Here is a 26,856-nt window from a genome sequence, read left to right on the forward strand (position 1 = left end):
AAAAAAAAAGTTATGACTCGACCGTGTTTTGTTTTTAATTGTCATTTGAAATAATATCGCATCGGCTACCATGGAATTGACTTGCGAACATTTTCGAGCGATTATTTTTTACAATTTTCGACGCGGCCTCAGTCACCAACAGTGCATTGATGAACTTTTTTCGACTTTTGAAGATAAAATACCATCAAGGACGAGTGTTTATAGTTAGTTTGCAGAGTTTGTTCGTGGCCATAGTTCGCTTGTGGACGAGTTTTGCAAAGGTCGTCCAAAATCAGTGGTTGTTCCGGAAAACATTGACTCTGTGTGTGAATTAATATTGCAAGAACGTCACGTGACTTATCGAGAGATTGAGGCGTCCTTGGGCATTAGTGGGACCAGCATACAAACAATATTGCATGAACATTTAGCAGTCAATAAAGTTTGTTCGCGATGGATACCACGTAATTTGACCGGTGCTCAAAAACAGGCTCGCGTGGATTGATGCAAAGACATGCTAAAAAAATACAGCGGCGGGACTACAAAACATGTATATGATATTGTCACAGGTGACGAATCGTGGATCTACTCGTATGAACCGGAAAATAAACAGCAGTCGACGGTGTGGGTCTTTCAAGGTGAACCAAATCCAACAAAAGTGGTTCGTGCACGAAGTACTGGGGGCCGATTTTTGAATTTCGACCACTCGATTTCGTGTATTTCGTTCAATAATATCTCCAGTACCCGGCATTTAAATTCTACTAATAGAATTGAAAACGAGTGGTCAATACCACTCGATACCCAATTCTATCGCTCGTATTTCAAAAATTAGCATTTCGCTGTTTTCCACCGATTTTCGAGTGACGAAATTGAGCGCCCGAATTTCAAAAATCGGTCCGCTGCTAAACAAACGGTTGCCTGTTTTTTTTTTGGAAAAACTGGGCATATTGCAACCGTTCCTTTAGAAAAACGTAGAACAGTTAATTCTGAATGGTATATAACCATTTGTTTGCCAGAAGTGATGGAAAAGGTCAGGGAAGCCAATCACCGCAAACGGATTATACTGCACCACGATAATGCGAGCCCCCACCAATCGGCACAAACATCCGCCCTTTTAAAAGCTCAAAATATCGATTTAATGGGTCACCCCCCGTATAATCCTGATTTGGCCCCCAATGATTTCTTTTTGTTCCCGCATATCAAGGACAAACTGCGCGGTCAGCTTTTTTTGACACCTGAAGCAGCGGTCGATGCGTTCAAAACGCACGTTTTAGAGGTGTCCTCTTCAGAGTGGTTGAACTGCTTTAAAAATTGATTTAATCGAATAAAAAAATGCGTAGACCTCAAAGGAGAATATTTTTAAAAACAATAAAGCCATTTTTGTTAGTATAAAGTTGTTAATAATTTCAAATCCCGAAATATAAAAGGCAACCCTCGTAACAATAACCCAGGTTTGGTGTTACGTAGTATGGACCTATAAAACGGCAACTATAGTAGAACAAACACAGGAGAATTAAGTAAATAAATAAATAAATAAAAAAGCTTTATTTCTTCCACACATACTTCTAACAAAATAAATATATAACTTTAAAGTAAAAGATAACTTAAAAATTAACTTAAAAGATATGTGGGCCCCTTTCGGGTAAAAGCCTCCCCCAAGGAATTCCACTACTCTCTATTTTGGGCTGTCTCTAGCCATTTTGGACCCGCCGTTTCTACTAGCTCGTCTGACCATCTGCCACGTGGTCGGCCTTTGCCTCTTGAGCCCTGCGGCCCAGACCACTTTACTGTTCGTATGGTCCATCTGTCGTCTCTATATCTGGCAACGTGTCCTGCCCATTTCCACTTTCTCTGGAGTGAGAATGTTAAAATGTTAAAAGTATAGGTACTTAATTCTCCCGTCATTATAGCCAAATTTGCCCAAAAAACACGAATTTCTCAAAAAAATTATATCACATCATATGACTTTTTTTGCTCAGCACGTCCATAGTGATCAAACGCTGTTTAATTAAAGAAAAAAAAATCGTGTTTTTATCCACTTTTTTGGCGTTTTAGAGGGCGGGCAAAGATATCCGGGGTTTGCGCCAACATTGCCCACGTCAATTTGATGTTCAAATACAGCTCGTGTGATGATGATCATGATGATGTCTAAGGATCACTTAATTAAAGGTTTTGGGCAATCCTACCATTCCCTGTTAATAACTTAGCGATAAGTGTAAAAACTGTTAAATAAATTTGGTGGGCAATGTAGTTGCCTACCCGTTTTTGGCCATTTCCATACAAGACTCACCTAAGCATTTTACAAAGGCTAGGGTTGTCACTTTAGAGAAAATCTGTTACAATAGTTTAACGGCCAAAAATTTGAGTTTTGCTATATTTTTCATGCGTTAAAGCGATAAAACATCAAAATAAAGGATATTAAGACAAATATAATACAGTACATATTTATAGACTTACTTTAGTGTACAAACATAACCTTCTTTTACTTGCGAAGTTGGGTAAATTAGTCAAAGGTGACAACCCTAAGCCGTTGTTGGTGGTGGGCATCCATAGGTTTGTAAATTACCGGATTACATTGCCCACCGCCAAAACTTTTGTGTCTTTTAGGCCTTCTTAGATTAAACCTCCATAGACATAATCTATTATGCTTCAAGTTTTATAACTGAAACACGGAAATATTTGTCAAAGGGTTCTCAATTTATTTCTACTTGCATTCATTTTTCAACATTTTTTTGCCCGCCGAAATATACCCTATATTTGACAACTCGCTGAAAATTCCCAAGTCAAGTTGTGCACATGTTTGGTAATATAGTTTTGTCACAAATATAACCTATTTTCTACTAGAAATAGCAGGGTGACCATAAGTATTTTAAATTTTTCTACATTAACGATTTTGTTTCAAATTGTCGTTGTGGGCAAAGTATCCCCTGGAGGCAAAGTTGGCTATATTGACGGTATGGTAAATAAATAAGATGGATAACGTAAAGATGGACGCGTAATTCCTAAGCCAGAATGGACAATTTCCCATTAGGTACGTGACGAATTTCATATCATCTACTCATACAATATACAGTGTGTATATCCAATACGGGCAATAAAGTAAACCAAATATAGAATTTTTCCGTGTAATCATTAATTAAGAAGTTTTTATTAAGTTACACTTAATATGACCCCGTAATTAATTTGAATATTTACCAAGCAGCAATGTACTGCAAACATTACGAGACATAACATGACATGATATTACGAGATACGAGCTTTTAATAGTAACTGCCAACAAGCGTTGACAGTTACTATGAAAAGCTCGTATTTCGTAATTAACTTGTGTGTTGCTTTACATTGCGGGCCGAATAATTTTGTATGGATGATTTTTCATTGTACCTATTTCCAACCAAAAAGTATCTCAACATACTTCTTAGATCCTATGCTAACCACCGTTTAAATATTCGCCCGTATTGGAATTACACAATTTATTGTTGTATCTATAAATTTAGAGTTACGTAGGTAAATATTTATAGGAACTACTTAATGTTCGACTAACGTGTGTTCTACAATCGTCTATAGTTCAAATATTACAAAAATAACTGATTTATAGCTCTACAAATCATGAAAGGAATTCATCGGAAAATGAGTTCTCAAGTCAAGGCCAGTCATCGCAGGCGTTTGATAGAGGGTCATTGTGGGAACCTACATTCCCGGTGCGGCAATCATCTGAATGGGGACCACTAGGTCATTTGCGCTGACAGAGTCACCACGACCTTGTTGATGAATTTCATGATTATTTGTCTGTGTAATTACTAAATACCGATTAACGCTATTCGATTAATTATAATAGTCAATAATAGATAAGAAACGTTTCGGTGCCAGGCACAAAACGTTATTAGAACATACTTAGTTTTATTAATAACTTAATTCGAACATTTGACAATTTGAGCGCTGGCAACACACATGAACGGCGAGTTGCCGGTTGCCGACTCAGCGTCAAAATGTCCAGGGAAACTCAAAAGGCATTCATACATAGATAGCGTAGGCTGCGTAACGACCCTGCGCGGAAATAGAGGAATCTATAGAACACGAGATGGCAATTCATTGCATTACAGCCATTACACACTCAATTACTAGATTGGCTTTTGGTTAGTGTACAGTCAACTAACTGGCAGGATTAGGGCTGACTAAACATTTATCTTTTTTTAATTTAAACTTCTATTAATTTACAAGATCAAAATGAATTGACTGCTTGACAAACAGAAAAGCGCAGTAAATGGCGGTAATAAATAATAATCAATGTTGAGTACCGTTTGGATAAGTCTCGAGTTGCCATATAAATCGCATAAATTATGCAGCAAGACGATCTTCAACTGCAACTAAGAAGTGAGTTTAACAAGAATTTGGGTAAAATATTTGTTTTCAATTTGTATCTACAGTCGCGTCTACTACTCGTACTACAAGTATATACACGTAAATAAATAACCCTAAATACTTACTTATAATTTGAATGATACTAAAGGAAATTCGAATTAGCCAGATACGAGAAATATGACAATGTCAAATAATGGTACAAATTCGTTTCAATTGCGTACGATGTGATTACCTAGCGGAAGTCCTTCAGGACACGGTCATTAGCGTCGGTCGCCGGCGCTGCGCGGCACGTGCTGCTCCGAGCTGGATTGGACGACACTCTACGAGATTCTCCGAGATCGGAGAATACGGACTTACGAGTTAATACCGGATCTACGTAGATCTTTACACAAGGACGTGACATTTTATTCCTTTGTCATGTTCCAATTGTTCTAACAAAGCATTCAGCTTCCACACTTGGCCAAAGGGTGTTTGTGATCTTTAAACGTTTCCACAGTCGGCCACCGGACACCGCGTGCTTGAGCAGCGCGGCGCAGTTGTCACTACAAGTACATTATTTTATCTACCTGTAATAGCTGACCTGACACGACCGGGTAGAAGGAATTAAGTCATTTACTAAAATTATTTCGCCGAAAATTACCGTGGACTCGAATAACAATTTAATTCAATTTCAAAGGTATACCTATTCTTGACCGCACTTAGAGACTAAAATGTCATATAAAATTTTCTGAAATCAGTCTATCTTAGAGATAACTAGCGACCCGCCCTGGCTTCGCACGGGTATCGCCCTGCCCGCCCGCCCGCCGCGATATCGCCACGAGCACGCAACGAGTTCGCTCCCATCCCAGTATGACTAGTAAGCAGCGAAATCGTTGCGCGCTCGCGGCGATGTCGTTGCGCGCTCGCGGCGATGTCCTTGCGCGCTCGCGGCGAACTCGTTGCGCGCTCGCGGTGAACTCGCTGCGCGCTCGACTCGCTTTCAACTCGCTCGCAAATCGCTAGTGTGGCCGCGCTCTTACACAAAACCTTAACAAATTAAACACGTTAACCTTTTGCAAGAATCACTCTATTTTATCGCGACAAACCTACATACATACAGACAGACGCAGCGGGGGACTTTGTTTTATAAGGTGTAGTGATACTAGTGATAGTGATGACAACTTTTGTGAAAACTTGTTTATATGTAGTAACTTAGTGAAAAATGCCTTTTTGTCTGCGCCTCTGCCGCGATTTTGATAGCATATACAGTCCAAGTGTTATTTATACGTCATAATTTCATAGATTCAAAACTAGAATTATTCTGAAATTAAAAAAATCTTTCCCCGTCCACAAGTTTGACGTTTAAAATAACACTTGCACTGCGTACCTATGCTATCAAAATCGTTGCAGACTTTTCTTGGTCTAACTCTATATGACTTGGTTTACTTACACATGCTTAGGTACTGACTGACATATCAATTTAAAGAAAACTCGCAAACTTTATCCATAAATAAACATATCAAGCGTTATATTTTTGTTTTTGCTAAGATGTAAAAAGAAATAACGTGTCGTGTGCAGAAAACACACACATACGACCAATTTTTTTATATGTCTATGCCTAATTTGAGCAAAAGATTGTGTAAAATTGTATGCTCCTTATACATATATGGAATTAATGTATGTAGGTTACATTTAGGGAGAGCTGTTTATGTGATTGTGTACGTTAGTGCAAGCGATTGCATGTTCGACCGATTTAGCCGTTAACCCTTTAGTGGGTAACGGCAAGATATATGCCGTCATACCACTCAGATATTTTATTTTTTTTTCTCAATGAACATGTTGTTAGTTAATATAAATTTTGGTTCGCATAAGAGAATATACTCGTAATAATCTACGAAAAAAAGGAGAGCTGATAAACGTTATTCCATCCCTTGTTAAATGATAATTCTTAGGCCTGAACTTAGATTTTTAACTATTGCCTACATTTGAACAAAAATGTCTGTAAATAAAATTTTCTTTGCTGGATTTATCCGATAGTCACAATTCTCTAGTTTCAGAGACAACTTTGGCGACATAAAGTTTAAAAAAAAAATCTGTTGTTTGATAATTTAAAAAAATTAAGACGGCAATATATTTGCCACTATCCGTTAAGTGTCTGGCGTTTATTAAAGGAAAGGGTAGGTTAGGCTACTATTGTATTGATTTATATATGGAGCAATAGCTTAATTCAATAATTCAAATTATTACATGCTAGCAACCTATCCACAGTTCTGCTGGGATTACAATACCTACTTGGAAATAATATACAATACCTACATATAATAGTATATATTAAAAATATTATAAATAGAATAAACAAAAAATCTTTTTAAGTTAAATTATATAAAGGTTTTAATTATTTCTTATCATTCTATTGGTTTTTAATTTATTCATTTTAGATACTTCATGCCACCCGTAGTTCCCCCGGCAAACTGACATGACGGTCTTGTCACTTACTGCCCTTGGCTGATAGCGGCAAACATATTGCCGTCTTATAATTCAGAAACCCCGACATAATATATACATTTCTCTTGCTCAAAAATCATAAAAAAAATAATTCATGCTGTCCGTATCGTTAAAGTTCTCGATTCATTGCTATAAAAAAATAATGGTCAAAGGGTTAAATATTTGTGGGATTTTGTGGGGGGCTATTATTATTAATTAACAAGTTTAAGATACAGAGGTACTTAACTACATAATTAGTCCCATACAAAATTATTATCATATTTACTTAATACTTATTAAATTGGCATATACTCGTAAAACATTTGTAAAGCTGATGTCGCATGGTAAATTTAAAAAGTAAGTAGTTATTCAAAGGCACTGAAAGACAGCTTGAATAATTTCTATATGAGATATTTATATCTGAACTCGAACTTGCGTCGTCGAGGGATAACGATGGGAGTGCTATATCATGTTTATTTACGTCGGATTTCTCCCAAGTTGTTTCTTAATTAGTTTCGGCCTGTATGTACCTACTTTGTGCTCGTTGATATCCACATGGTGATTAAAGAATCGTGTATAATGTCGTTAGCTATGTTACCGTATAATATGAGTTATTGTCAGGTCACTCCGAAAATATTTCAATTGGATAGTATATCTAATTACACCTACTAACAGATACACCGGCGTAGATTAGTCTTTTAGTCTGTTCGAGATCCTAAAAACGGTGAAAAATAGAGATAATACTCCTAAAAATATGTGTGATACCTCATTAGATTCGTCATGATGCCTAGAAAAAGGTATCCGAAGTGTGTATTAGCACACAAAAAATATCAAATGTTGTAAGCAAAAAAAAGGGGGAAAAAAGTAGATATCTTTTATTTCCCAAATATCTCAAAAAGTATTCATATTTAAGAAACAAAAACTAATATAATTAAAGAGGAGGATATTTCCAATAAAACATTCCTTACTTGCAGATCTGTATCGCCATTATTTATACTTTTTATTCAACGCTGAACACAGCCCTCCGCGCTCCATTTTCGACAAACGCGCGCGGCGTGAAAAAGCAGTTACGTAACATTAAATATAATTTTAAAGGTATTAAATATTAATTGAAAAATTAATAAATATATGGTGTATTTCAAACATGTCAACAAATGTACTTCTTGTAGAAATTTATCTTAAAATTATTTTTTTAACAAGTTACGCAATTGTTAATTAGCAAAATTTTCTCAAACTTCCTTCTTTATTGAAAACGTAAAAAAATTTATAAATAACTATCGTAAAATTTTGTCGCCTTCTAGAGCTCTTTTCATATACATGCTTAATAAGATTACGTTATAAAAGTTCTAAAAAAAGTAATAGTTTGATTATAATGTTGTTTTAAGTTTTACAATTTTACCTTGATTTTCGATTTTTGTCAGTTTTCTATGTTTTTCTTAAACTTATTTTAAGCGAAGTATTAACTTTATTAAAACTTTTATAACGTGATCTTATTAAGCATAATTTTACAATAGTTATTTATAATTTTTTTTTTCGTTTTCAATAAAGAAGGAAGTTCGAGAAAATGTTGTTAATTAATAATTGCCTAACTTGTTGAAAAAATAACTTTAAGATAAATTTCTACAAGTAGCACATTTGTTGACATATTTTTAATACACCATATTTTATTTTATTTTCAATAAATATTTAATACCTTTAAAATTATATTTAATGTCACGTTATCGCTTTTTCACACCACGCGTGTTTACCGAAAATGAGGCGCGGAGGGCTGTGTTCAGCGTTGAATAAAAAGTATAAATAATAAAGATACAGTTCTGCAAGTTAGAATGTTTTATTGGAAATATCCTCCTCTTTTATAATATTAAGTTTGGTTTCTTAAATATTAATACTTTTTGAGATATTGGGGAAATTAAAAATAACTACATTTTCCTCCCTTTTTTTGTTTGTAACTTTTGATATTTTTTGTGTGCTAATACACGCTTCGAATACATTTTTCTAGACATCATGACGAATCTAATGAGGTATCACACGTATTTTTAGGAGTGTTATCTCTATTTTTCACCGTTTTCAGGATCTCGAACAGGGAAGCGATTTTTGAATTTCGAGCGCTCGATTTCGTGTATTTCGTTCAATAATATCTCCACAACTAGGCATTTAAATTCTACTAATACAATTGATAACGAGTGGTCAATACCAATTGATTCCAAATTTCTATCGCTCGTATTTCAAAAATTAATATTTCACCGTTTTCCACCGATTTTCGAGTGACGAAATCGAGCAATCGAAATTCAAAAATCGCCCCCCAGACTATTTGTTATGTTCAATAAAATAATAATTGGAAACCTCGGGTATGGTTGTATTGTAGATTAGTCGTTTACCCGTGCCGGCGACGGATCCTAAAGGAGTCCCGAGGGGCTAATGCATAATGCAGGCGCATCCAGCTGCTCCCACGATGGGCCGGCAACCTGATTTTATTGCTACTCTCGCTTACTCTACTCATTCTAATACTCAACAAATAAATGGCACATTTTATATTTATTATCCGACCACAGCAACCTAAATTAGGATTATGGTTTGTGAACTATGTGATTTTATTGCGTGTGATCATCCGTTCCGTAGCGTTAATATAAATTGAAATCCAAGTTTTGATGAAAGATGTATTATCGTAAGATGCAATGTTATGCTAATCTGCTAATGGAGACCTAAGTATTTGATGATTATAAAAAGAAAAGTAGGTACACTCGGAAAATAAAGGACAAAACACAGACTTATTCTTTTTTAGCAATTTTAAAATAAATATGCTTTATGGTTTACACAAGTAATGTTTAAAAAAAGTAAAACCTAACCACGTATACGCAGTGGTACTGTATAAAGAAAAAAACATATTCCTGTTAAGTGATTAGTGTCGTTTAAAGTAATTAGTGGGTAACGTCGACAGGCCACGTGTGAGTGCGATGGCTAGCTCAAAGGAAAGGATTATATTACAATTTGATTGCCAATGAAGCACTACGCGAATGAAACGATCGTTATGGTCAGATAACGAGTGAGCCATTCCAAAATTAAGCGATGTACATGGATGACTTTTATTAATGTGTACCTATGGGTATTACCTCCAGTAGGTACGGTTACGATTACGACCTTTAGAAATACATTCAATACCTGCCCACTTAAATTTTCAATAAACGTTTGAGTTTTAGAGGTGAACGTGGACTGTTGTAATGTAAGATGGTGTCAGAAGCAAGCGAATGGCAAAAATGTGTTAAGTATTTGCTAAAACAAAAGATAAAAGGAAAGTAGCATGTGTTTAATGCTCCCGATTGCTGACTACTGATCCAAAACATGCATAACTACTTATATTAATTTCGCCAAGAATTTGCACCACTTCCTAGCCAAAGAAGGATACACTCATAAGCTAGCTAAAACATAAGGTTTTATTCAAAAAACATTTATTGGATAATATGTAGAACTGAATTATGGATATCTTTTGGAATACTACGTATGGTATGGTTGTATCAAGTAGTCTGATTACCAAGCCGTAACATCGGCGAAGCAGACAGGCCGCCGCCGGCGCGGCGCGGCGCTGCCGACGCGCGGGACATCGATCCGCCGCACTAACAAAATAACACCTTTGGGAAGTTATTAACAACGCCTATATCCTATTACCACCGAATCGCCCCTGCTCAACCAGTTTATAGATGTAAGTAGTGCATAATTATTTTCCTTCGTATTTTCACGGAAACGTACTCGAACGTGTTTTGCTATTTCATTCAGTCTCGTCTCGATACAAAAAGAACTGAGGTTGATAGAAGTAGCATGACAAATACGAACGTTTCCGAGAAAATACGATGAAAAACAATTATGCACTACATCTGCATCTGTAACCATTTCACCGCCACGTCAATGAAGTACAAAGGGCAAATAAATGTTCTAGTGCTAGCTAATGTAGTGACGTATCAGGAACTCAAAACAGTGGCAGAGAAAAGAACGGACTGGCAAATACTCCACCGACAAGAGCTAGGCTCTTAAGAACAATGATGATGAATGAGTGCTAGCGGTTGACCAAAATCAGCTGCAAATGGTGTTAAAGGTATGAAAATCGGCACGATTAATCTTTAGGCCATTTGAATCAATTTGACCCGTAGCACCAAAAAAAAAACAAACGGAAAGGAGTTATGACGTCTTCTTTTTTTTGTGTGACGGAAACATAATACCGGAACCGGCTCAAAATGCCCTTTCATTTAATACCACACACGAGAGGTTTCTGAACAATTTTTATTTTCCATACAAAAAAAAGATGACGTCATAACTCCTCTCCGTTAGTTTTTTTTTTTGGTGCTACGGGTCAAATTGATTCGAATGGCCTAAAGATTAATCGTGCCGATTTTCATACCTTTAACACCATTTACAGCTGATTCCCGAATTTCAGGCTGTACCGCTATCACTATTCCTAAATAGCTGAGTGACGTGACGAAGTGGTCGTTAGACACTAAAACCATTTAAAAAATTCATAATGGCCTATCTCAGATATTCCTGGGATATTGATTTCAGCAACAGGCAAAACATAAAGAAGGTATGTATATGAAGGTAGGTATGAAACTTGCATCATGCAATCCATTTCAGTGCATGTGGCTCACACTATTAAATCAGTACAAGTGCGTTACCTATTACTCCTATTAGGCTACTACCTACATTGGGAGCGAGTTTACGCAGTCGCTAATTAGCTACTACAGCAGCGGTAAATTCGTGGTAAGAGTTCCTCGAAAATTTAGTGTTACAGGTTAAATCTGACTGCCTACCAGTACCACCACACCAGTACCAATTCGATGCCGACTGAAGCGGACGGCTCCGTCACATGCACTATCTTCATAGAAACGCCAATCGCGGGTAGGTTTATCGCCCTAAGAAATAGTAGCGACTATCAATAGAATCTTAATTTTATTTATAATAAAATAATATTTAATGTAACTATAACTGTGTTTTTATTCCCAATCCCATAGAACTGAATTCACTTGTATATTGCTTTTCACTATTTTATGATCTGGATGGTTTTAAAGAATTGTGTGTGTGTGTGTGTGTGCGTGCGTCCGTGCGTGCGCGTATGTATGTGTGTGCGTGTGTATGTGTGTGTGTGTGTGCATGAGGTCAATACATCAGATGTGACGGGGTGGCCACTGGATGGACGGGCGCCAAATCGCATTCAGTAAAGTGCAAGTACGATGGGCAATAAAATAAAGCATGGTGGAATTTCAAAAAGTTACCTTGCTCTCCGCACTGGCTTAACTTACTCATGTCCAAACTTCATTAAAATACAGCAAAGTAAAACTCTGGATTTATGTTAACAAAAATATATGTTTGTATCTAGACTAACATAGATAGTAAACTTATTTAGATAAACTAAAAATGTATTAAGAATTGCCTCACCGATACATCCGTTTGATGTTCTGGACAATTGGAGGACGTACAAGGAGATAAATACAACATGTAGAGGCTCTTTCGATTGTAATATTTATGCTTAAGATACACATGGGATTCTCGCAGAGGCAGCATCGTAAGTACGTGAGGCTTTTAGTTAGATAATGGGTTAAAAATGTATTAGTTATGCTATGATATTTTGAGTAGGTATTTAATTAATTTTTCCATTCAAATATATTGAGTTAGTATCCCGATCCGTTACTCCCCCGGGGAACAATCGGGAAAAAATATTCCCACCAATGGCGATGAACTGGATCATGAATACGAACTGTACAAAAGTTTAAAAAATTATTTGCTACATAATTAGATATAAATGATATAATAAAATAATAATACGCTTCAATTAAATGTATTAAACCAAATGAAACTTTCCAAAAACGATTAAATGTATAAATGTAGTTTCTTGCTTTCTTTCTTAAAAATGGAATAAAGAAGCAATCGATCCTTAAAAAAAACTTTTTCAATTACAACCGCATTTCACGCGACGGCGTCATCATCGCTCCGTTCGCATTAACAATAGCCATAATAGGTAGGTAGCTACTGACTGAAACATTTTGAACTCCGTTTTAGCTTGGGCAAAAATGCTTTCGTATGTCCGGATAATCTCCTCTGATGATGAATGATGATATACACTCATGGACAAATTTAGAGGAACGCAAAAAACAGTTTAATTACTAATTTAGAAATTACTTCAGGTAAGTAATTAAACCTTTTTTGCGTTCCTCTATGTACTGACTATGTATATATTTTTTATCGATTCAGTTTATGGAACTTTTGGAAATGGGGGCTGTTTTCCTCTCAACCGTCCGGGTTTTTTTAGCGACGCAATGCTTATAGTAGCATGGAAATCTGCTGCTACGGTAGGTATTTTTTTAAATCCCCAGGCACACGGACGTACAAATTTAACTGATCCGGCCTTTGATCAGACCAGACTCCAGCTCCAGGACACACCATTTGGTTTAATGGTTCAATCATGTCCAGTTACTATTTACGTACGTAATGCATTAAATATTCTGTTAGTTGGATGATAATTAATGTTTCCAGAGAAATTATCGAATTTTGTCCTTACTGAAACGTACTAACATATATTTTATAACTTGAATATTGCAAAAAGTAATAATGAAGGTAACTCGCATATGTATAGCCTTCAAAACTGATCAGGAGATCAGAATCTACTACACATGTATTAAACCAGATTCGACTCAAAAGGCTTGGACGATTTCTTCAAAACCACTGCCAAGAACACGCCCAGAAGATGTGTTCATCTTGTATCGAAAATTGGGCGCATGGCATTGAAAATGTAAATTTTCACTGAACATACACGAAGGTCGAATCGGTAGCTTATAAGGTCCTCTATCATTGGCCTTCGTTTGATCCGCACTGAACGAGACACCCTGTATATCGGCGTACTACATAATATTGAACACCTACAAACAAAGAGTACACTTGTGTCGCCATTGAATAGCTTAAGCTTTGAACGGGGCGGCACGCAGTTATTGAATGGCCCATTCTGTGAGAGACTGCCGTTTGATGTTAAATTGGGCATTGCAGGCCACTGTATGCCAAGCAGCGCATTGCCAACGGCTCAACAGTCAACACGACGGCGGGAGAGCCGGGCCGGTGCCAGCCAGCCGGTCTCAACTGAACATGTTTTACAGTACAGTACAGTACAGTTTTTGGATGAGGTAAATTGTAGCTGTCACGTGGTACCTACCACAAATTCGGTCGGACACAGGAACCTGCCAACACACAGGATTTGGCCAATCACTTTTTTTACTGTCCTCAAAGGCTATATAATATACTACTCGTAGTATCATTCTATTTTTCGATGAGGTTTTTTTGATGAATTTTTGTACCACTTTTTTGCCATTTGCACAGTTCAGCCGCGGCCGACGAAGAGCAGTTGAAGCTACTAAAAGTCAGCTACCCCCACAGAGTAGGTATTTTAAATTTTTTTATCAGGTGGGTTTCATGCAGGCTGCCACCGGACTATAAAATGTACTTTAGTATGTGAAACGTTAGTGAAATGTCTTTAAAAAACCCGTAGGGGTCGGATTAAAAACTAAGTTTAAGTCCGACTTACGCTTGACTGCACATTTCTAATAGGTTTCCTGTCATCTATAGGTAAAGAACTATTTTTGTATTTTTTTCAAAATTTTAGACCCAGTAGTTTCAGAGATAAAGGGGGCGGGGAATGGTCATTTTTTGCCTATTTTCTTGGATGACTTCTAAACTGTTTATCCTAAAATTATAAACAGAAATATATTTGAGATTCTCACAATGAGCTCTTTCATTTCATATGTAACACTAAGTATATGGGTCAAACAGAAAACTGTGTTACCTCATTCCTGTAGACATACACAAGAGTTAAGGGCTATAAAGGTTAATTTTCTTATTTAACCATTATCCACGTGAAAAGGTCCTCCTTTTATTTAGAGAACTATGATAAAATCATTACTTACATACCCACAAGCTGTTAACTATTGCCCACAGGAGAGAAAAATGTACAGTTCGCGCGAACACACTGTAGTTTTCTCTTCTGTGGGCAATAGTTAACAGCTTGTGGGCATGTAAGTAATAATATAGTCATTATTTGCATGTCGTGTCTTCGACTGAATACTGATACTTACATGTAAAACCTTTTCTGTTGTCATCTTGTACCATACGTATTCTGGCAAATAAAGAAATTCTATTCTATTCTATTCCTCAACATACTACTTTATTTTTATTTTTGCCTGATAAAAGCATCCGATTAATACTTACTAATATAAGGTCGAAAAGTCGTCTTTGAAATCCGACTCGAGCAGACTACGTAGATTGCTACGTGTCTTGCGTGATTATTGATTACTCTCCAGAAAGGAACAGGCAGTAAGTGGGACGCCGTGGATTAGTGTACGTAATAATTTTATTTTCTAGTTTTTAGTTGCATCATGATCATTACCACTGCAGGATGATAAAATATTGGGCACAATGTATAGTGTAGTTATAGTAATGGTTTGGGTACTTTGGATCTATGGACCAAAGACCCAAAACGCATCAGCGGGAAGTGCTTTCGCTGTAAAGACAAAAATCTGACACAACTTACCTAAGTGTCTTAAAAGAAACTTAGAGGGTCGTAGACACAAAGAGTAAGCGTACAATTTTGCGAAGTCTGATGGCCGAGCTCTGCTGCGTAGGATGAAGTGTCTTAAAAAGGCGAGCGTGCCCGGCCTCGGAGCGTGTCCAGCGCGCTCCACCCGATTTTTAATTATAAGGGCGGCGTCGAAGGCGCCCGGTTCTGGACGTAGGTACGTTAGGCTTCGCCTGCCTATTTAGTATTGTGTTTCTGGTTGATCTATCTGAATGTGTGAGTCAGTTACCGGTTGCCGTTGTCATCCCCCTGGTGCCTTGCACCCGGGACGCGGAGCGGACCACCCTTACCTCCCCCGCCCTCCTTTACGCCGCCACTGGATTACAATAATGAATATGTATTACGATTTACGTTACAAATTCTCCTTATCTAATAAGCTTTATTACAATTTTGGTCATACTAAATCTGTTGGTAATAGCGTCACGACTGTCATGAGGAGATTACTATAATCATCATATCGGACCCGCGCCGCGGCTAACCGCCGTTTGCGGCTATCAATAAGGCGCAAGAGATAAGAAAGCTACGATAGCGATATCAAAATAATACAACGATTAACATCTCAACATACTCGTTCTTAATATTGAATTTAGCCCATGCATTAAATGTTTCATTAAAACTATTGTATGCGAAAATATCAGCAAAATATACAGTTGTCAGACTGGCTCTCCGCCCGCTTATCTCCGAGACTATTTATTTACAAATGTTTAAAAAAATAGTAACATACATTTAGTAACACTTTAAAAACTAATAAATCAGATATATATGTGACTAGAGCACTCCGTGTGTGTGACTTTGTTCCTGAACTCGCATGACGTGATGTTTTTAGGCACCGAGTAACAAGAGTGCAAACATCATTATTATTTTGGCATTGACCAAATAAGCTAATTTTATTTTCAAACACGTAACTATTTAAAAAGTGCCGGATTTCGCTAAGGTCGTCATCTTTTTTTACTATTATTTCATATTCATAAGGTGCCAATGAATTGATTGATTTAATAGTGGTAATATATAATTTAGTTAATGGTGCAGAACTGTCAGTGCGATATAGTTAATTTCATAAATAAGCACCAAATTGACTCAAGGTTATATGTTCGGTTCTTCTGCTCAATATATTGTTCACCACACCAGCTTGGAAAGGTTTACTTTGTACTTCAAAAACTGATAGTAAAGTTGCATTTTATTCACATGTGAGGCAAAGTAATCAAATGCAAATTTCCAGTCCAGACCAAAAGTATGGAAAACACTTTTTTTTTTAATATCTCATATTGCTATGTGTCGTATGTCGTATTGACACTGAAATTCACTGTAACATCATCAAGCACAAAAATTCTTAACTAAACTGAATTTCACATTTCCATTTTCTTTCATGAACAGCAGTAATTTGATAGACACTACATTTTTAAGAATCACACGATTACGATATCTTAATAAAAGGTGTAAACGACGTATTATAAAAAAGGAATAACAAACTTTAGATTATTCCACACTTTAAACATTTCCCAATTCTATTAACCCTTTACCAGGCGAAGGGATATATTCCTCCCACATCTTATATCGGTTACCGTAGTCAGGTTTTAACTCCAAACCTCCTACAAAATATTTTGTCAATCCGTGAAAATAGTATTTTATGATCTTCATTCACAACACGCTTCTAAATGGCGTAATATATCTTTGGCAGCCGTTTAAATTCACTTGAACTCTAATTTCAGTAAACTGTGGAGTAATTCGAACACTTTCCTTAATTTCTATGAAACAGAAGTACATACATTTTTTTGATATTTTGTAGATTTTGAGTGTTGAAAGGTAATGTAATCATAAACATTGCTTTATATTCATGCATTATTGTGTATGACCAGAATTAGGATGTGGGTTGACATTATCCCATGGCCTTATTAGAGTTTAACTGTGCGGGAGCTATTCTTCCCATGGCCCGGTAAATTGTCTTGTCATGTCATAAAAACTCACGTAAGTAATATAACTGTTATTGTGTTCAACCTAGAGTGATTCAGTGATTGATATAATGTTTCGTAGTAGATTTGGAGTTAAACCTTGACTATGATAACCGATATAAGATGTGTTCTATTTTCGATGAGTAAGACTGACATTCGATTGTCATTTTTGAAATGTCAGCCTGGTAGAGGGTTAAAATTACGAATCAGTTGCTATCGGGTATGTAGTAGGTAATTTACCTTTCAAATTATTTTTTTAATTAATATTCTTAATACTTTTAATTATAATATAATAACTATTAAATTAAAATTTTCGAAAATCCCTTACGCTAGTAATAAGATTTTAAAACATTTTATGCGAAAAATGCCATAAGTACATCATTTTGGAAAAAAGCTGATACTCTTCAAATTAATGGATCATGGGTTTTTAACAAACATAGCGTAGAACCACCGCAAGGAAACTCGCTTTCACGCAAAAGAAACCGCATTGAAATCAGTCCATCCGTTTGAGAGCTACGATGCCACAGACAGACATTGGCGTCAAACGTATAACACCCCTCTTTTTGCGTCGGGGGATATAATTATAAATAATGTCAGGCTCGATGAAAAAACGAGGGGAGGCCTTTGCCCAGCAGTGGGACACCAAAGTAGGCTAGGGAAAAAAAAAAAAAAAATGTCAGGCTGCCAATTACAGAAGCATTTTGTCCCCACCATAGTCAGTAGTAGTAGTAGTAGTAGTATTTGGTAATTAGTATGACTTTTTTACAAAATGTATAATAGGGTAAAGAATGAACCTTGCAATCAATAAACAAACTAAGCTATTCCCTCCCCGACGATTTGAGCTCGAGGCGTGTGAGTACCGCGACGGCTGAACGTGATTAATTGCACGCTGAATGAATTGTTGTTCATTGCACGTAGACCTACGAGAGCCGAGCTTATGCGCTTACCGGACTTTAGAAGCGGACATTAATAACTTACGTTCTTTAATGTCTATACCCACATGAATTAAAGGTAAAGGCTTTAAAATTCACAAGTTCCATGGAACCGTCACGCCAAATGGATTGCTATGATTAATCAGTCAAAAAGAATAGAGTTAGGCGAAGAAAAGTCTGCAACGATTTTTCTTGGTCTAACTCAACCTAGTATGATTTTTATGTAAAATGGCAATTTGTGAAATACAGTAGAGTCCGGTTAGTACGACTCCGCATATAACAACCAACCGCTTATACCGACGAAAGTATAGGCACTTGTTTGGTTTTAGTACAAGCTACTATGAAAGCACAACCGTTTATTACGACTCCGCTTATAACGACCGATCGCTTTTAACGACGGAAATTGACTCAAAATCCGTCCGTCAAGTCCGGTTACAACGACGAGCGACGTAGTTTTTACAAATAAATTGTTGGTAAGAAGCTTACTCCGTCCCGCGCACCCAACTCCGCTCCCCCTTTTGCCTATACGGAGCAAGATGAAATAGTCATGTGACTTTTCGTAATTTTGCAAACTAAATAAAACCCAATTCCCATTATTCAATTGAGCTTAAACTTAACATACATAATTATGTAAGTTGGGTGACAATGCAATACTATTTTGGTAGGTAAGTACCTTCGAGCTGATCTGATGATGGACACAGGAGGTGGCCATAGGAACTGTGTGATAAAACCACGTCATCTTGATTAGATCCCCAAGAATTACGATTTTATATTTTACGGGATTCGAGTAATTTGCGGATGACGAGTGAGTACGCGTAGGTACCTTGAAAAGTGGCTTCTTCTAAACAACAAGTCTCTCCATTTAAGACAAGGTGTCGTAATACTAACGTAAATAAATATTTTAAAAGAAATGTTTTTTTTCTTTGATTATCGCATAAGTATACAAAATGATGTAATTATTTTGATTAAAAAAATATATTAAAATTGGTAGTTCGTTTTGTACGACGTCCGGTTAGTACGACGTAATATCAGCGGTCCCTTGGGCGTCGTTATAACCGGACTCTACTGTATATTATAACGCATTCACTGCCAGCTCAAGCTACGCGCTACTCGTGTAGCCGATAACATTAATTTATCTATATGTAGCGAAAAGCGCCTACGAACAGAGAACCCGCCTAGCGAAGAGCTGCCTGAATGTGCTACAGTTTTAAGCTCTAGATTATTGCCAGGGACTTCCTGGTTTGGTAAATGTGCGTTCAGTAGGAAGAAGCCAAGGCCCTTTATCTCTCTCGTCCTATAACAGTGATACGCAATGCGTCAGAGCGGCGCTTTCCTTGGACTGTCCGTCCGGTCAGAAAGTAAAACACATCGGAACATTCCTAGCCACAACGGCGAGTTAAATATAGGCAGCCAGTTATCATCGGCAGTGTTCGAGCTGAATTTCAAAACTATTCACATTATTTATGGCTTTATTCTTAGAAATAGCATGAATGACGTTTAAATTTTAACCTATTTATCGTTTTACACTTTGTTAAATTTGCATAGGTATTAACCCCTCGTATGCTTAGTTAAGCACGGATCCGTGCGTGGGAATTTAAATATATTGTTTTAAATGTCAATGTCACATTTTCAATGATCAAATTTGACAGGCCGCATGCGAGGGGTTAAAAGCAGCTATGTATTTTCAGGAAAACAAGAAAAGTAGCACACGGGAGCAGTGGCTGCGCCCGCGCGGACACAAGTGGCCCGCCATTCAAGCGGCTGCATCCATTTATTACAAGGTTGCCGACGTACGGCCATAATAGCGCTACAAAATACTCTAACTAGTTTGTTACGGTTGTAATACTAGAGTCTCTATTTATTTATATTACAACGGCAGAAATACAGAGTGTTCATAATCGATCCTGCGTACAATTCTTAGAATGTATCCTACCTAGAAGACCTAATACGTACTTGGGTAAAGTTGTATTGTTTAGGTACCTACAGTCAGCGTCGTATAGTAGTTAGCATCCAAAGTATTCAAATAGTTCGGTACGCCATACAAATAATATGGTTTAGGTACCGAACTATTAGAATACTTTGGATGCTACCTACTAAGTATATGACGCTGACTGTACATAACGGTCAAATGTTTTTGGTATATACTAATAAACTAACCGGAATTATAATACGTGTATATAAATAACCAGTAATTTAAGTCACAAGAATGCAAAAACAAACAATCGAGAACATTTTTGACGTATTGGTAGAGCAAAGCGAGCTCGAAATCCATTGAATGGAGAAAACACTCACAGCGCACGATGCGCGTAAATAACAGTCTATTTTTAAAAACACTTATAGTATTACAATCTTTTAGTAAATTATAGTATACAATCTAAGTACGTACCACAACTCATGAAGCTAAATACTATCATGTTTACCAAAGAGATAGAGATTGCGTCAAGTTACGGAAGCGGCGCGATGTATTGCCATGTTATCACTCTGCAAAAAGTCGCGAGTCTGAAAGTGATCGACTTTAAGACCTAAGGTCACCCTGTATCGATCCGGCACCAACCCGCGGCAGCTGGAGACCGCACCACGGCACCCCTCTCGCTTCCTCTCCGTCTCCGCAGTACAACACCACATATTATTGCACGGACATACCTACCCTTTCCTGCTCTGCCCAAAACTATACGTCGAGTCCCTAATTCTTCAAAACGTCACACGACATCATCAAAAGGTAAACAATTTTCTTAAAACTCTACGACCGTAACACTTCCATTCATCCGCAGGACGAGCGGTGGTGTATATATACATCTGCTAAGTATATATAGACATTTATATCTAGATAGATTTCGAAAGGGGCTGGTCGCGGGTCGATCGAACCTGCGGCAGCTTCAATGCGGCAAAGTGTATCGTCTTGTGGGGAATCGTTGGGATAAGTTGCCGACCTTGACGGGTCGTAATCGGGGCCCAGTGACCCAGTGCCCCGAAGCTGCAGCGGGCACGATGCGCGCCGGCCGCACGCGCCCGCCGAAGTGGGGAGCGCGTGCGAGCGCGTGATGCGCGCCCATACCACGCGCTCTACTATATCCGTCATTCTCGCGCTCAAGCTCGAGGGTCGAAACTATCATATTCACTCACCGTTTCCGTTTATGAGGGGGTAGTCGTCGTCGTGTCGGCCGATGTAAGTCTTCAGCGGAGTGTCCGTGAGGGAGGGTGATGACCTGTCCCTGTCGCTCATAATAGTCACTTGAACACCGACTCGAGACTTGATACAACAACACTGGACGGGGAGACGCGCCGGTCCCGCGCTACTGTCGACCACGACCGACCTCCGGCCCGCGGCTCGCGCGGCGAATAAATACACTCGCGCTAGACTCGGCGGCCCTCGAGTCTCGCGCCGTTGCCGCCGTCGCCACTATCGGCACCCGGCAGGGAAGCGCGCTATTAATCTCGAAGTAGCGCCCTCTTTCCGGACGCTCCTAGTACACCTACACGTCGCTAGATGGCATTCAAAATCAACCGGTATATCTATACTTATTTTATTACCTACATAAATAGTCACGGAAGGCGGGGTGGTGTTATCATATTAACTTATCAATCACACTGGATGCGATTCGCACTTCGATCCGATTTGTGAGCAGAATGTCGCTATAATACGCGCATTATCTCGCTCAAACATCGGAGCGACGTGCGAAGAGCATCTAGTGTGATAACCGATGAAAGCACAGGTTGTGCAGAATAAAAACTTAATAATTTGAACGAAAAAGAAATTCAAATGCCATTATTTTATTTTATACTGTACAAAATGATGCTTTCTAAGAACAAATGCACAAGATACAATAAAAAAAATACCTTAATCACTACAAGTGGACCTATAATCATTTGAAGAGTTTCCTCGATTGATCCATGATCAAACCTATCATGATATCTTGACTTGAGGACAATGGACTCGATTAGAAAGTATATCCTATAAACACAAAAAAAATCGAAATCGGCCTAAGAGTCTCCGAGTCATCGGTGAAGAAACATTAAAAAAAAAGAATCAAACGAATTGAGAACCCGTCCTTTTTTGGCAAAAAAATTACAATCACTTGTTTTTTCTACTGTATTTTTAGTTTTAGACAGTTAATATCACTCAGCATTACAACACGTTGCAAAGGAAGTGTTCAAAATATTCTGCACGCGCTCTTGCAATAATTAACAATAAAGTTGTGTAAAGATCATTTTGAACACTTTGCTTCCTTTTCTGCTGACTATAAAGTACAAAGAGTACAAAGTTTGATACGTGTGTATGTTAATAAAGGATTAGTGTTTTGAAATCTTACTGTTACAGTCAGCAAATAATAAGGCTAAATACATGATAAGATTGGTCTCTTTATATGTTTGTAAATAGTGTATTAAAGTTAACAGATAAACGTACTTCGATAGCTGAGGTCGCAGGGAGCGATTGTTAGTTATGAATTGGGTCCACTGTGCTGCATGGTAGGGGTCGACAGAGTCGGGGCGCATCGTGGGCACGTCGGTGGCGGGCGCGGCCACGGCGGCCGCCTCCTTGCGGCTCAGCAGGGCCTGCAGCTCGCGCTCCGCCGCGCTGCCCTTCGTAGCCTGGCTCGACACCGCATCTACACAGGCCATGTGGGCTTATCAACTGTTTAGACATACAATATATTCCACGCTGAAAAGAAACTGTTAATTCAGTGATACACCTGAAGACGATGTTTAAATCCCCTTTACTGGTACACATACAATACCGGCCAAAACAATATGTGACGTCCCATGGTCAAAGGTACCTTATGGCGGGTATGGAGTTATGGATACCCCAGTAATCTACAATAAATAAGCTATCGATAACACAAAAGATCAACCTCCTAGTTCAGTTGTGTAGTTACAGAGATATTATTTTTTGAAAATAATGTTGTAAAATGAGCAACTTTAAGATAGAGAAGTTTTAAGTTTAGCCACCTAAAAAACTATGTTCCTGAAGTAAGTTACGTAGTTGACTACAAATAATAATACTTTAGACTCCTGAGATTAAAAAAATGATGCGACTTGTTCTATAATATAAATAGAAACCTTTGATATCGACTGATTTATGTGTATACTAACCAATCTCTTGAAAATAAAGTTTTGTTTCATTTTCATTATTAATTGCAATGAGCTCTCAAGATTTAAATTTATCTATTAGAAAACGACTCTGAGAGACAGTTTAAGCAAAAAAAATATCGATTTAGACGTGAAAATGTAATTTCTGACTTTTTCATGTAAAATCACAAAATTGAATATTTTTTACTTTTAATGTGACCCACAATCAATTTTTCTGAGCGCATATGAAAGAAATTCTGTCATTCAAATGAAATAAGGTGTAAAACCGCAACTAAATACTATATTTAACCTCTTATGCTACTTTAAACTTACATAACAATAACGGTCTTTGCTCCATACATTTAAGAAAAGATACTTTATGATTATTAATGTAATAATACATCACTACAAAACATCAATTACATTGAAGTTTATCTTTTATGAATTGAAAATCTTAATTTACATTAAACTGCCACAAATTTAATTAGTTCCTCGTCATAATAATCTTAAAAAAGACCTATAATTTGTATGTAAAGAAAAGGTACCTTGTGGTTAAGTTAAGATGAGGCATGATGATGATGGAACAGTTAGGATAAACTAATAATATTTTGGGGTTAAGATGGTATAAATCGTATATTTCTTATCAATAATATATTTTGGTTGCCATTGAAAACAAGCGGCTTTGAGGTTCGATGACCTCAGATATCCCCTATAGCAACGCGTCGGGTATTGGCATTTTTCAGCAAACCAATGGCAGATTTATTGCATGCGACCAAACCAAATGAAGATTACTCTAGTTAAGAAAGACTTGACGAGAGTAATTTTAGTATAATAGCAGGCTACTTGGATTTGTAATGTCGGTCGATGTACGGTTATAATATTTGCTAGGCCCTTCGACCAGAACTGAAATTATCAAATTAGTTTTTCAGAATGCTAATACAGTTCTCTACCAAACTTCTTTTCCCGTATTGACTAGTTATTTTTGGGAATTTTCAATGACTTTTCCATAAGGTACCTTTTCTACTAAACTCTGAGACGACATTACTAGGCTTATAACTAACGTATAACAAAAATAAAAACATGTAAACAAACGTTAAGCATTAAGGTTTCAGATCACCCAATAAAAATTGAGAATTTTTTCACCTTTTTACAAAACATTTAATATCTCCGAAACTGGAAACCCTCATAAGGTACCTTTTCCCATGGAACGTCACATATAACCTTTTCCAACCATATTTAACGGAAATTATATACCGTAGCAGGGCGGGAACATATATTTATTCAAGTTAAAAGTGAAATTTGAAATCTTTGAATAAAATTTAAATAGATGGGGTTTAGTTAGATGTTATAATTTTAAGTCAACACTAAATCAAATCTTAATAAAGATCAAGAGCACCTAAGGTCCGTAGGTACTCAAACGCATAATATGCGCATATTACACAAGTCTTAAAAATATTTGTCAATAGTGACTGACAAATATTTGTCAGTAGACAGGGCGCAAACTTTGGGCTTTGTCGTAGTCGTAGCACGTCACGTAGCAAGTAAATCCGGTAAATGTAATGGCTCCTTAAATCAGGCGCACGGCATTTATGCTTTTCGTCCTGAAAGAGTTGAAATTAGTCTTATCGCGATCAGGCCAGATGCTTGAGTGGGACAGTTAACGCATTCACTGCCAGGGGGCGTGGCCTAGGAACAAACTTGTATGACGGTGGACGCACATGTGCGTCGGGGGCAGTAAATGTGTTAAAGCGAACCTGCTTTGCTAATTTGTATGTACTTATTTAATCGGCCGATCGTGCTCTGGTGATCATGAATTTAAAACTTTTCAAACGCGACATGTTCAAATACGAACTCCACATTTACATGTACAAAAAAATGCGTGATATTATTTTTTTATCGTTCATTACATACATGACGGCAAGATATTTGCCGTCATACCACTCAGATATTTTTTTTTTTTTCTCAATGAACGTGTTGTTAGTTAATATAAATTTTGGTTCTCATAAGAGAATATACTCGTACCAATCTACGAAAAAAAGGAGAGCTGATAAACGTTATTCCATCCCTTGTTAAATGATGATTCTTAGGCCTGAACTTAGATTTTTAACTATTGCCTACATTTGAACAAAAATGTTCTAAATAAAATTTTCTCTGCTGAATTTATCCGATGGTCACAATTCTCTAGTTTCAGAGACAAGTTTGGCGATATTAAGTTTAAAGAAAAATAATCTGTTATTTGATAATTTAAAAAAATGAAGACGGCAATATATTTGCCACTATCCGTTAAGTGTCTGGTGTTTATTAAAGGAAAGGGTAGGTTAGGCTACTATTGTTATTGATTTATATATGGAGCAATAGCTTAATTCAATACTTCAAATTATTACATGCTAGCAACCTATCCACATTTTTGCTGGGATTACAATACCTACTTGGAAATATTATACAATACCTACCTACATATAACAGTATATATTAAAAATATTATAAATAGAATAAACAAATCTTTTTAAGTTAAATAAAGGTTTTAATTATTTCTTATCATTCTATTAGTTTTTAATTTATTCATTTTAGATACTTCATGCCACCCGTAGTTCCCCCGGCAAACTGACATGACGGTCTTGTCACTTCCTGCCCTTGGCTGATAGCGGCAAACATATTGCCGTCTTATAATTCGGAAACCCCGAAATAATATATATATTTCTCTTTCTCAAAAATCATAAAAAAAATAATTCATGCTGTGCGTATCGTTAAAGTTCTCGATTCTTACTATTAAAAAATAATGGTCAAAGGGTTAATGTTCAATGACGTAAAAAGTTAGGTACTCATACCTACAACTTTTAAATATGCAGCGTTACGATAAATATAAATTTAGGCATTGTTATTAACGTTCTGTAGTATAATTTAAATTTTTACACACTTATTTTAGCTACACTGCGTATGTTTGTTTCTTTGTATATTTGATTCAAATATTGTAACTTAAATTTGAACCACTTCCTGATAGATATCATTCTCCTCGGTCTACCCTTCTCCAAATTTCAAGTCGATCAGATGATCGAGTTGAAATTTGGAGAAAGGTAGACCGAGGAAATCGGATTACAGGGTGAATATCATGATCTGATAAAAAATCCATTGATATTTGAAATATTGCATTAATATGAGTGCACTAAAATTGATATAAGTGAACATCTCTTATGTTAGTCTGCGACGCCAGTCATAGCTATAAGCAATATTTTCAATATCATCACATTTTTAGTCTGACCCGATTCGCCCTGTAATCCCATTAGCCTCAGTCTACTATACCTTCGCAACTCCGATGGCAATGCAATAATATGCTAATATGGATATGGGTCTCATACTTTCTAGATGTGACATGGTATCGTACGGAATTCAAACTCATATCAAAAAAATGTACGAGTAATGTACAAAATTGCACGCTACTTAAAAAAAATTACTACACGTACTTATGAGAAAACAATGATCAATTGAGCAATCTGTCACCGCTAGGAAG

The 26,856-nt window shown here is 37.0% G+C and overlaps 1 protein-coding gene across 4 annotated transcripts in view; it reads right to left on the minus strand.

Annotated features, from left to right (window-relative positions):
• LOC134804858 (hepatic leukemia factor) overlaps positions 1–21,640 on the minus strand; it is a 148,908-nt gene extending 127,268 nt beyond the window's left edge. The window contains exon 1 of one of the 4 annotated variants that reach the window (XM_063778152.1): positions 21,405–21,640. In XM_063778152.1, the coding sequence (XP_063634222.1) occupies positions 21,405–21,504 (100 nt within the window). In that variant the 5' untranslated portion in view covers positions 21,505–21,640. The remainder of the gene's footprint in view (positions 1–21,404) is intronic. The other 3 variants (XM_063778148.1, XM_063778149.1, XM_063778150.1) reach the window with 3 other exon arrangements.
• Between the last annotated feature and the right edge of the window lie 5,216 nt (positions 21,641–26,856).

The sequence above is a fragment of the Cydia splendana genome, chromosome Z, assembly GCF_910591565.1.
Source record: "Cydia splendana chromosome Z, ilCydSple1.2, whole genome shotgun sequence".
NCBI classification, from domain to species: domain Eukaryota; kingdom Metazoa; phylum Arthropoda; class Insecta; order Lepidoptera; family Tortricidae; genus Cydia; species Cydia splendana.